Source organism: Lissotriton helveticus, chromosome 5_1, assembly GCF_964261635.1.
Source record: "Lissotriton helveticus chromosome 5_1, aLisHel1.1, whole genome shotgun sequence".
NCBI classification, from domain to species: Eukaryota; Metazoa; Chordata; class Amphibia; order Caudata; family Salamandridae; genus Lissotriton; species Lissotriton helveticus.
The window spans coordinates 668131216-668144862 of record NC_136065.1 but is presented as its reverse complement, the minus strand read 5'-3'; the positions used below and the strand labels follow the sequence as shown (position 1 = coordinate 668144862).

The window sequence follows — 13647 nt, the reverse complement described above, 5'->3', positions numbered from 1 at the left end:
ATTTTGCCACCACAAGAGTGCCTCGTGGGGCAATGGTGACTGGCAGATGGTGCCTGCACTAGTGGCTCTCTGCATTGGTGGAACAACATCAACTTATTGCATGGCAGGCATTTCACATACCCCATTCTACAAGTGACCATCAGCATGGACTGCTCTCTCAAAAGCATGCGGTCATGCATAATGTCATGACCATCTCAGCATCAGGGCCACCACATCAGACACCTGGAAATTCTAGCCATACACTAAACCCTGAAAGTCTCCTTTCAGGTAATTTGGGGGAAAGTAGGACTCTTCAAGACAGACAGCTTGATTTCCCTCTATTACCTACAAAAACAGGGTTTCATGCATTTTCTCCAGCTCTCAACAATTAACACATGGGATTTGTCATTGGGCGATCTTTCACAACATACAACTCTGAGCGAAAAACCTTTTGTGGTTGGACAACAACTTTGAGGACCTACTCAGCAGGACCCATCAGGAAGTCCATGACGGCAAATCCCACCCTTAAGTCCCCATACAGGTGCATTTAACATGGGGTCACCCCGCTAATAGACCTGTACACCATCCCCCAAAACACCAAATACAGAACATTTGCCATCAGGGACTGACGTGCACAATCCATGTGCAATGCACTGTGGATGAATTGGTCAGGGATCTTTGCATATGCGTTTTCTCCTCTCTCACTCCACCTGGACATGTTGAGGAAGATAAGACAAACGTCCCTGACACTCATCCAGGGGTCTCCCACATGGACAAGTCAACCCTGGTACTCCATGCTTCTGGACATGTCTGTCTGCCCCCATGAGAAGCTGCCACTTAGGTCGGAGCTTTTCACACAGAGACAAGTCCAGATTAGATTCTTAGACACCAGGTAGCTCAATCTAGTGATCTGGCACCTGCAGTTTTAGAATTTATAATTTTAATAATTTCTAATATAATCATTTTATAAACCTTCCTCAAGAATGTATGACCATTCTGTGGAAAGCACATAGGCCCACTGCACAGGCCTGTTATGCCACAAAGTGGGAGACGTGTGTCCACTACTGCATTTTCAAACACCAAAACCTTTAAAGCCTAATGTCCAGAACATCATCTGGTATCTTTTACATCTGCAGAAATCATGCCTAGCCTTAACATCAGTACATCTACACCTAGCTTCCATTGTGACTTGCATGCAAAACAGAACATGAATCCACTTTTAGGATTCTAGTAGTCAAGGCATTCACGGAGGAGTTTTATGTGAGTAATGCTTCTCAAAATAACTCTTTCCCCCTTGGGAGACCTCAAAGTAGTCCTCATGAGGCCTATTGAAGCACCCTTTGAAACTCGACACACATGCTTAACTCCATTCCCATCCTGGAAATTGGCATTCCATGTGGACATTATTTCCGTCAGACACATTAGTGAACTGTAAGCTCTACAAGAACCATTCATTCAGATTCCCAAAGATAGGGTTGTGCTCAAAATCAATCCTAATTTCCTCCTATTGGTATCACCCTTCCACCATACCCAAACTGTTGAGCTCCCAGTCTTCTTTCTGCAACCAGAGTCAGAAGTGGAAAGAGCTCTACTGACAATAGACAACCCTAGGAAATCTTGCGTTTCATATCAAAAGAGCTTAGCCTTTTTGTACGTCTGACCAGCTCTTTGTGCCCTTTGCTAAGACTCACAAAGGCCATTACATCTCTAAAGCTGCTATAGCAATGTGTTCCAAATCTGCTACCACAAAACCAAGAGAGCCCTAACTATTCTGCTCTGGGCACACTCCACCTGTAAGAAAGGAGAATCTATGATTTTCTTCTGCATCATACAGCTACCTGACATCTGCAAAGCAACCACCTGGTCTACCTCTCACATGTTTACCAAGCACTATTGATTGGATATCCTGGTCCTCAAATAGGCTATGTTTTGCCAGACAGACTTAAGAACTTTGCTCCAGACATCTGCAGAAGCCACACACTAGCTACCGCTTAAGGAACATGCTTTACATTCATGCAGAGCATGTGTATATACAGCCACCCGTGCAACTAACTGAAAACGTTACTTAACTTGTAAGCATCTGTTCATAGGGTGTAGTACTATAGGTTAAAATATGCCCACCTTTTTCCCCAGAAGCCTGTGTTGATTATAGATCTCGTCTCTTATCAACAAGATAACACTGCACAACTTGCTTAGTACACCATGTTACACTCACTTGGCACTCCAAACATATTGTCGCCCACTGTCAGAACAACAATCTAATATGGATCTGGTGCTCGTGCTTATTGTTCGGAAAGGGGAGGAGTCACAGCAAAACTTATGAATTTATAGACTTCTTCGTTGAAAAACAAATTGCAAATGTCCAAGAGTATGCAGAGCATCTGAATCTACAGCACTGCACTGTACAAATAGATGCTTACAGGGTAAGGAACATTTCCCTTGTTATTTGTAGAATTACTTATTGGAAGACTTCACTTTACTTTGAGCCCATTTAGAAAGACTCAAATACACTTGATTTAGAGCAAATGCAAATTAATTGAGGAAAGCCACTTTGTGTTACACCTCGCTTAGACTTAAGGGATAACAAAATTGAGATTGTGTTTGGTAACATAGAAGAATTCTGGTTGCACAAATTATATTGCTAAATAATATTGGCTTATCACCGGATAGACCCTCATGCCCCAAATGAATTGACTAAAACTGAAGAGTCTGAAGATTGAAAACTGGTTAAATATCCATGTAACAGGAACAAAATTATTAAAAAGATCTGTAGAACAAACATAGTGGCGTAACCACAATTCAATGACTAAGCAACCATTCCTCAAAAGGTGTGTATATAACTCATTCATTTGAAGACATCAAATGTGTTTTGAATATTAAGATTGAATGAAGAAGCAACCAATCACTAAATGGTTATTCCTCCTTCACTTGACTTATGTTAGAAATTATCTGCCTATTTAATTAAAGAAATGAGTTTAGCAAAACAAATACTTCCAGAAATTTCTGTAAGGATTCCATTGGCAATAATGGTTTGGTGCTTAAGAGTCACACTGATGTATAGTAATGACAGACAATACACAGTCTCTCCCAATTCCAGACATTGTCAAAATGTCTATTTTCAATTGGGTTAATACTCTTCATCACCTATTAATATTAAGTTAGGGTGAACCCACAAGCAGAAGGGCTGGGGTAAGAATCAACAGCAGAAAGAGAAATTGCCCCTTGGGCAGCATCAATCAAACACAACTTGAATGCCAGTGTTTTTTGAAAAGTGGAAATAGCCTTTTTAAGTCTGCCTACTAGACCAAGCTTGCGATGTCTGTTGCGAGGCATATTATGGCTCATCATGAACATTGAGGGGGTTGGAACCCACCCAGTGCTTACCATTGGTTGGATTTCCCTGTCACTCTCATTTGCCTCCTCCTTATTCATGCTACAGCTTGTTAAACTTCTGTTTGTACCTCACATGGAACATTGCCTTTTTAGATTGCTTTGGGTGGCAGGCATCTCTGCTTCCATTGCTTGCTTTTCAAGCACTACTTTACTCTTTTATGTTGAGCACTCCGTGAGAGCGTGTGTGCTTTCAGGCAGTCTCTCTCATGTACATCTCTCCCATTGTTGCTGTCTATCGACTGCATCCCTTCTTGTTTTATTTATTTATTTGAAAAGTTTTATATAGCGCTGGCTAGACCCGGAGGTATCAGAGTGCTTTACATGAGATAGGACATTGTTTCAGAACATTGTTACATCAGTTACAGTTGCAATTATCAGTATATGCTTAGGAGAAAAATGTGGGCTTACACAATAATATAAGATATTAGCGTGTAGCGTATCCAAGACACACGTCATATGAGGAATGGAAGGGTTGATCTCGCCTTACTGCTTCACCCCATTGCCTACCCCAACAAGCACGCTCTTTGTTGTTTTCCTGTCCTTCCTGTCCTGTATTGCATCCGCGTTTGCTCCATTCACCCTCCTCAGTATTGCTTTCATGGCTGTTACGCCCCTCCTTCCCTTGTGTTGCTTTACCCCCTCTGCTTTTTTTTTCTCCAGCCCCGCTCTCACTTTAAAAAACAAAATACATGCTGAAATGTGTTTTACTTTTTAGCAACACATTCAATTTACAACATAGATTTATAGGTAGGATATTCGTGGATTAACTTTTATCACAATAACAGAGTAATAGACCACAATGAGTACACACAAAAGTAATTTATTTTGGTATTTGACTCATGTGTAGCATTTGAAAGGATTAGAATGATCACATTGCTCTTAAAAAATGATATAAACATTTCATAACTTAACATAATTGTGGCTGGAGCTTCGTAGTCCACCTTAAAGTTTTGAAAACAAACTTTGCCTTCAGGTCCATCTTGCAGAAACACATGATCCTAGTACTCTCAGTTTAATCCATTTTGCAAATGGAAACAGAATGGCATTGCAATGATTTTTATTTTTGGCAAGAGAGGATACAGATTGCAGTTGCCTCCCAGTCTTGGGAGTGTTGAGGATGTTGAGAGTAGAAATAATCGACTGGTTCTGAGAACTTTTATATTGTTGCCTAAGGCCAACTCAATTGCATTCACAGCACTCTGCATTATAGAACAGGCAATTATGAGCCATTAGGCTTTCATAGCTATATTAAGACTATTGTACACCACTTTCTGCAGAATCTTGCCAAGGAAATCACTCATTTGCACCATAGTGAAGGAAGGTTTGGGACCAAGATCCTTCTTCATCTGGGTAACAAACCACTGGAATCCTCTGTTCCTGGCCCTTTGTGATAATAGTAACCATCTATATGTCTCTTTGACTATCAAGAATTTTCTATTCTCTTAGAGTTAAAGCTGAAAAATGCTGAGTCCTTAGTTTATGATTCAGGTACACAGTTTTTGGGCTCTACAGAGTTATTCTGGGAGTAAAAATGTCTTAGTTAAACTCAGTAACCGAACATTAACTGTATTTGAAATTACCCTTTATAACTAATTTTGCATTTGTGCATTCTGTGAAATTGACAGTTTCCAAAGTGTTAGCTCTGAACTGCCTTTCATTTTCAATACTAGAGTTTCCATTTTCTGATAGAGACTTCTAATTGGAGATTCCTCACCTTTTTTACTCGATTCAGAAACTTTTGGATAGCAATATTCTCCAGCTTCAGCAGGTGCCATCATGTGCTGTTGGCATACTCTGGATCGGTATATTTGTGTCAGCTGTTCATGCTGGCTTTAGTTCCTTTCTTTCTTTCTACCCCAACTGCTGCAGATCTGGAGTTTCAACTGTCATTCAACAGTTTTGTAAATTCTCATAGAAAATTTTAACTTTTGGCGTGCAAGATGTCACTTAAACTATCAGGGTTAACACTGTGTATGACAAACGGATCCACACAATGTCTGCTAGTGGTGTGTCAGTTCTGGCAATACCTTGAAGTGGTGCTCGTTGTGTGCAAAGATGAACAAGAAGGTTATCTGTGACCATGAGATGAAGCTTTCCGGGGGTGGTGACGAGGAGGTTGAAGAGTTGTTCTCGGTTGATGCCTATGGCGCAGCGTCCCAATTGAGGTCAAGAGCGAGGACCTGCTCTCCTTGTCACTACATGGAATATTAGCTAAAAGCCTGGAATGGGCTGAAGGAAGACACCTGATATGGTTATGGATATCCCTTATAGCAATCGAAGCCTTGGCCAACTGCTACCATGCTTCACCGGTTTGGTTTGAGTGAGGCTTCACAGCTGCTTCCCATGTTGTGTGTTTTGCATTGGAGATTGTTGCAAGGCTGCTTCCCATGCTCTACCTGCTTTGTGCTGGGATCTTAATGAGCTGTTGCCTGTGCCACTTCTGTCTGAGAGAAGGTGTGCTTGTTTTGTGTGCAATGGAGGCATACATTTCAGCTGCTATTGTCATATTAGTTTATAATATTATATATGAGGGAGGCTGATGTCATCTTTAATTAGATTGAAATTACTTTTATACAGGTCTTACTACCCCTGGTGAGGTGTTGTAGCATTTTTTGGTGAGTAGCACATTTCCCTGGAGCCTAAAGTAAGTGCTCAGTGAACTAATAATTGGGATACGTCTTTTTTACTGAAGGAAACGATCCATGCATTTTCTTTATGGTAGATTCATGACTTCGATGTGATCATTAGAGGGGGCTATGTGAGAAGCAAATGATTGCTGGAATTAATAGATAAAGTTAGGTTGTAGTGATATGGTTAAAAAGGAGAGCTTAAGACAGATAGGCATGATATGCAGAGTAGTCTATATACAGAAGAGGGATTGGTGTCACTACAACGCATGCTTTTACATCGCATGCCTTTACAACGCGGTTTTTACATCGCATACCATTACAACGCATAATGCTTTTAGGCGCTGGATAGTGAATTATTTAATTTACTATTCCAACTCCAGTCCCCGTGGATAGCAGGGAAGGTGTTGGATAGTATATTAAATACATTCCCTATCCTAGAGCGCCCCCCAGCGCATTGCGTTGTAATGGTTTGCGTTGTAATGGTTGCGATGTAATGGTAGTGCGTTGTAAAAAATTCGTTGTAAGTGATGTTCCCCACAGAAGAGGCATGCGGAAGGGAAGAAGTGCTGCATTCAGAATAAATAAGGGAAGAAAAAAGGTAGAAGCATACTTGTAAAGTGAGGAATGGTAGTACAAAGTTATTCTGTTGGAGAAATGCATTATGTCAGAGGTGCAAAAGAAAACACTGCCAGAGTGGTGATACAGCAGATGCATGAAAGCATTGTAATAAGTGAGTGGATGTTGTAGGCTACAAGGAGCTTAGGGAAAACCATATCCTTGCACATTCTGGCAAGGTAGTTGTTTATGGTTTCAAATTACACATTGCTAATTAAAATGCAATAATGTGGAAGCACGACATCTCTTTTAATTAAAAAGGTTACTGCATTTTCTAACAAACATTAGCAAAAGCAACAGGTTTAGCATATAAGTGAAGACGTAAATCGGACCGCTCAACTTTTTTCCTTTTTTTACGGATGCCGATTGCATTGGCAAGAGCAATGGGTCCAAAAGGCGACACCCATTTACTTGCTCGATGGTGTTTTCTTTGTAAATGCTTCTTCACAAACCACAGCTAGGAGTTGCTATGTGAAGAATTGTCAGTCGATGTTTCTTGAGAGCTACTTTGTTTCTCATTGGCTTGTTTGTTCTTAGGTCGAATTAGTGGTTGATCCACGCCGATCCAATCAAGGGTATTTGAATTTTAAGATGATCAACTTTCAAAGTGCTATAAGCTACCAATAATAATCAAACACCGACTCCCATCTATATGTATAATGCATTGAGAATTAATAATTATTGATCTACTTTTCTAAGGACAGAACTAAATTGTGATTGAACTAAATTGTAATACTACATTAATGATGCAACCAGGCTGTAACTAGGCATGGTAAAAATTATTTTCTAGCATGAAACCTGTGAGTGTATTTTCTTCTCAACAGTGAATAAAAAGCACCTCATGAATATCAGTAAGTATATTACAAAGAAATCAGTATTCTGAATTTTGACTTTTTGCTATTTTAGGGTATTCCTGAACTCAGTGAGGATGAACTTGTGAGTGTCCCTGATGCCAAATATACTAAGGGGGAGTTTGAGGTAAGTCAATCGTGTGAAATCATTATCATTTTGCAGAGTTTGAAGTTGAGCACCAACAGCCACTGTCGCTTCAATTGTTATTAGTAAAAACTTCCAAACATGTTAAGGACAGTATATCAAAAGTTTTCGAATAAATCTGTGTTGCTCTGAAAACCGCCCAGTCATATCTAGTATCTAGTTTCCCCAGAGTCAGTCTGACTTCTGTCCATTCATGTTATCTCTAGTGAGAGGATTCAATGGGTTAATTTTCACATGATAAACTGCCTGAATTTGTAAAGGTCCCCCTAAGTAGCATTTGGTAGGTAGAAGTGGATTCCAGGGGGAGAGTGCAGTTATTCTTTGGCTAAAGAAGACCTGGCCGGTAAGAGATTTTAAAACTGGTAAGTACTTTGTGACACTTAACATTGACAACAGTATCTACTGGGAAACCTGATTCATATTAAAACTCTTTTTGAGGGTAAGGGGGCATGGCTAAACAGTGAACATGACAGATGTGTCTCCCAGGGGCTTCCTCTAAGTGGATCAGGATGAGAGACCTTGCTACTTCTATGGATGGCCAACATGCTGTGATCCCTGTACATGGAGCAGCTAATGAGGCTGAGATGTAACATTGGCCCACTTTTAATGAGAATGTGTCAATGTAGCCACTTAAGCACTAAGGATGAGATGGTCTCGTCCTGAGCTCAGCCAGCTCCAATGGTACTAAGAACAAGATCATCTCATCCTCAACACGCCAGGTGCGAAGGCTTGACATATGAGATCGCTTACGGCACCTGCTGTTGTACCTAAGAGGGTCTACAGAGGTGGAGAGGATATTTCAGATGGACTGGGGGGGTTTGAGGGAGTTTAGTGCATATGTTGTAGTAGGGCAGCCGTATGGTCTCCTGCATTGACTGTTTTTGTAACAGGCAGGAAAGGTCATCAGTCTTTATGATGTACACTCTGCAGACCTGTGCCCCTGAAACTCCCTCTTCCCTCCTCTTTTGCCCCTCTCTTTCCCATCCCTTTCTCCCTTCTCTGGACCAACCATCTCTCTTGCACCTTTCCTCGCCTCATGGCTAGGAAACCGACACCGCCCATTGATTTACTTTCACCCTCTTTCTTAACAGACATAGGCACCTCCCATAAGTGTTGATGTCAGTAACTTTCATTCCGTGGCTTTGGGCACCGATTCTGGAGCTACTCCTTGGCCCTTTCAACACATCTTTTTCACAAAATGCTCCACTTTACAAGGGAAAGCATCACATCCTAAGACAAAAGGTTTCAAGCCATAAAGTGACTGTAGCAAACAGATGTCCGTGACAGACACTCTTCACCCACCAAAGAGCATCCAGCCAGCTAACTGACTGTTTCCGATACCTTGCACTTACCATGTGGTAGGACTCAAGATTTACATAATCTTTTCTGCCCTGATTTTAAACAAAGACAATTCTGATGAAGTGGATGATTTTGCTCCGAAAAATGATGTGGAAATCTGGTTAGAGGAACTACAGGATGCCAGTGGCCTGAACACTCTTCAAGAGACCAGCCTTGTTTCTTCCCCGGTCCTTTCCAGCGAAGAACGTTCCTTCCTCAACGCTTTTATGTGTAAGTTGGCAGAAGTATTACACCTACAAGTAACTACTATGGAGGTGAAGATTAATGTTCTGACAGAGGAACTTCATCCTGGTCAAGCAACTACTGAACCTCTATTACCTTTTAATGAGGTCCTTTTAGACACCCTTTTGGGCTCGTGGGTGAAACCATGTTTGTGGCTACCAGTTAATATGTAGGTTTCTTGCCACCATTGACTAGCACTAGTTGACTCTGATTTTTCTTACACAACATACCAAGCCCTCAGGCTTGGTGGTGCAGGTGTCCATCAGTAAGGTACATCCAAACACTTTACCTACAGGCTACAACCCCACCTAACCATGAGTCCAAGAGAATATAGGCAAACAGATTTGGTAACCAGGCATAGAAAAACCAAAGGGCGCTCAACAATCAGTGCTGGGAAGTATATGGAGCAATGGTAATGGTGGTGCTGCTAGGAAAGGAAGGGCCGGTTACCAATTCAACCCTAAGTAGCCCTTCAAAGAAGAGAACAAAGCAATAACAGAAATCTGTTCTGAGCACACATGGAGTAACACAAATACAGCTTGATACAGCCAACACATGTTTTGTCTGTGCCACAGAATACTCTCCGGGCTCCACACGCTACTTTCTTTAGTATATACTGTTGCTGCAGTTAATACTTTGGACCTTTGCGATGGGTGGAATTACTCCATTGGTCCATTATGAGCGATTAGAGTCTGTAGAACGTGATGACTTACCTAACAGGATGCTAGTGAAGGACAGCGCATACGGCTACGATTACCGATATTACCACAGCTCTGAAGAAGTCGAGGTACTGATTACCATAAGATGAAACACGTGTTGGCTGTATCAAGCTGCATTTGAAGAAATGTACACTGATTATGTGGAGTGTATCATATGGATTATTGGCTGTATTGGGGACTCAGATTGAACATTGGTTGTGAACGAACTAGATTCCACATATTCTGAACTGGTGTCTATGGATTAAAAGGGGACTACGAAAAAGAGGATAAACATTTAGTATTATACCTATGTACAATTGTTCCATTACAAAACAAAGAAGAAGAGGTGCAAACATACGCAGGAGGAGGAGGGTACTATAAAGCAATGTTCCCTCTAATTTTTTTCCTCTGTGTGCGGCAATGAAGAGTCTCTGTGCGCTGCAGCCATGGCTATGTGCGCCAGGAACCAGACCACATGTGTGTGCAGCGTCAAATATCCCTCCAAACTATTGTTTGAAAAACTGAAAAGATAGTGCATTTCCACACAAACAGCACCACGTTAAGGGTCTTATGGCAGATTTGCAATTTCGGATACACATAAGCTTATGTTTGTTTAAATCTGCTGAGTGAAGGTAACCATGGTTATGGAATGAGGCTGTGCCATCTAGAATGCCTAGGGGTTTGGATACTGGCATCTGGCCAGCAGCTGATGGGAACAGTCCCTGTACTTCAGATGCAAAGGTATACCTTGTTTCACCCTTCTAAATGTATATGTGGGTTGATCAATGCAAGATTGCTGATAAAACACACCCTGGAAAGCAATATGATGTTGGAAACTAATGATTGGGATGCACTATTTTCAGCAGAAACATGGGCCTCGCGAGACTCCGCTATAGATTTTGGTTGGGCTTGTCCTCCGGGATATAAAGTTCTACATAGATGACAGGAGGCCAGGAAAAGGGGGTGAGTGGCACTAATTTTCAAAGCAAGTTGGAATATTACCATGTTATACCTAGATGAACTGGTATGGCCACAATTAATTGCCTTTATGTTAAAAGAAGGATCAAGTTGTATATTCTCTTGAATCTTATCGCGGCGGGGAATTGAACCCTAGTCCTGGGCTAGACCTCTGCATCAGGGTCTGCCGCTCTAACCATTGAGCCACACTTCTCCACTAGAAGAGGATAAACAATTATTAAAGAACGCCATAAATGAATACAATAAAGATGTACACAAGGCAAAAGCGAAGTACTATAGTACAGTAATTCTAGAAGCAACAAATGTTAAAAAAAGACATTTGAATTCCTGCAGGGACAGACAAATACAGAGTGTATCAGGCAAATGTTTAAACCTTCTCAAGCACTTTGTAAGGATCTAGCTATGTTCTATGAGGACAAGATTACAAAGATACTAGGGGACATTATTAATTCTCTCCCAATAATAGATCATGGTTTTAAAGAAGGCCTACTGAAAACTAGAAATAGTATTCCAATTTCGGATTAGTCAGTGCTGAATGGTCTCAGTACGGCTGGTATTTCAATGAGTCACCCCCAACAAGCTAGAGTGTTTTGACAGAATGACAGAAGAAACTTTAGAGCAATAGCAATGTCTACCTCATTAGGCTCTCAGGTAGATCCATTACCACCTAGAATATGGAAGAACGTGGCTTAGGAGCTAATGTATGTATAAGAATAGCAGGTGGGATTAAAATGCATGAAAAATGGTTAGAAAATGTTTCAAACCTTGATTACTGTTGTGTAGTCTGTCTTCAGTGTGCACGCGTGAATGACCTCAACTCGCTGCCTGGTCTGAACAGCACAACAAGGTCTTAAAAACACATAAAGGAAATAGAGAAAAATGGACCGCACACCACAAATTGCTTTACACACACCGAAAACTCTAACGGAAACAAGCATATTCAGGGCTCCAGGAATTATTAGCTCTGTTTATGTAATTAACTAGCTCTGTGCCCCAAATGAATGGGGAATCTCATTTGCTCACAGGTTGCAGAATCGTCAGAAAAGTGCGTTGAGTGCTTTAGGGAGAAGTAAAAAGGAAATAAGCATTGGTAAATCTAATAGGTCTGGCTTTAATGCGCTAATACACGTAAACCGCATTGCCTCATTCATCCATGTGTTTGAGTAGTTTAATATATTAAAGCCAGGTAGATTGGCTTTGCCAGTGCTTGTTGGTTCTGCACATCATTAGAGTAACTGATAATGTGAGCTTTGTTGCTATCCCTCCTTTTAACGTACATTGGATTCTTGGCTTCTTTCTGACAATTAAGTGTGCACATTTGACAAATTGCTTAGTATTTTGTATGGTCTTGTTGCTGTGTAAAAACAAGAAAAACTGCTCTATTGTGTCTGTTGCTCGTCTGCTAAACAAGTACTGCTGTTTCTAACTAGTTCTTTAAAATGCAAATAGAGAGGATTTGGCTTTGTGAGAAGAGCATTTCTGTCTCACCTCACGCCATTGGCTGTTTCGTGCACCATTCACCCTCCTAGGAAGCACTACCATTGGAATCTGTGAGGGATTATTTCAAATGTGAAAAGTGCACTCAGTCATCACGCTGTTTGTCACATTAAATTTTGTATCGCCTATATCCATTCTATACAGAAAGCAATGCTTCCTTGTTACTCCCCCCCCCCCACACACACACTGCCAATAGGCCTGGCTCTAATGTAATAAACATAATTTTTGCATGCAACACGTGAATATTTGTTCTTACATGTGTTGGCACATTACAGCCTGTACCTTTGGCTTTACCAATGCTTGCTTTCTCTGAGGCTTTGTGTTTCTAAATGCAGTACTTCATCGTACTGACACTTGGAACACGCATTGGCATAGCCAATAGGCCTCGCCTTTGGGGCCTTAAACTTATTAGTCATTGCAGCACATCATCCCCCACTGGGCAAATTTCTGTAATGGAATTAGCGCTCATGTAAAGCGCTTTGATATCTTCATTTGCGCTATATAAAAATGCAACAAATAAATAAAAAGGAATGAAAGGATACGTTCTTTCAGGTTCTGGAGGTGGGAGGAATGAAAAGATGCACTCTGTAGAGTGACTGAATAAAGCATGTTTGGATGCGAGGGAGATCTGGCTGCGGTTGATTGGGAGGGGAGAGACGCAGTTGCATGTGAGGGAAGCCTGGAGAGTTTGCAAACACTGAACATTAAAAATCGAGATCTTCGAAAAACGGGCCCTGGGGGTGGGGTTGGGGGTGTTTAAAACCTCGCCCCTCACGAAGCAGCAGGCTCATAAATGTGAAGCAAGAGTTCAGTGGCGCGAGCCCGCTTGTTATATAACTCAAAGAGTTTATCTCAAGACCAAGTAACTTTTGGGTGGGGGAACAAAGACCCAGTGATGTGAAAAGGTTGCAAACAAATGGTATATTAGTATGTAAATATCGTGTACGTTCCTCCCCAGCAGAATTATATTGTTTATAAATAAAACTGATTTCTACTATCTTATGTGGTAGCTTATGTTATTACATATAATTTTTCTCTCACCCAAAAAGCAAAAGAAATCTTCCTCATTAGTAGTGACATCTCCCTGCTCCATGACATTAAATTGCTAACGAAACTGCTGCATGGCAGTGCCCATGTGGCCAGCGGCATACTCGATGTGCCCTCTTTGGAGGGGTGGGTGTAATCTCCTCAATGAAGCCTTGTACAACTACATGCTATAAAGCACTATGTTATTTGTTGTTAATTAAACAACGATTTGAAGCAGCACTTCCCGCTCACTC

General features: G+C 41.2%; 1 protein-coding gene across 2 annotated transcripts in view; it reads left to right on the top strand.

Moving 5' to 3' along the window:
• Positions 1–13647, top strand: part of PALD1 (phosphatase domain containing paladin 1) — a 975161-nt gene that overhangs the window by 690192 nt on the left and 271322 nt on the right. For both annotated transcript variants that reach the window (XM_078643067.1, XM_078643068.1), the window contains exon 17: positions 7524–7595. In XM_078643067.1, the coding sequence (XP_078499193.1) occupies positions 7524–7595 (72 nt within the window). The remainder of the gene's footprint in view (positions 1–7523; positions 7596–13647) is intronic.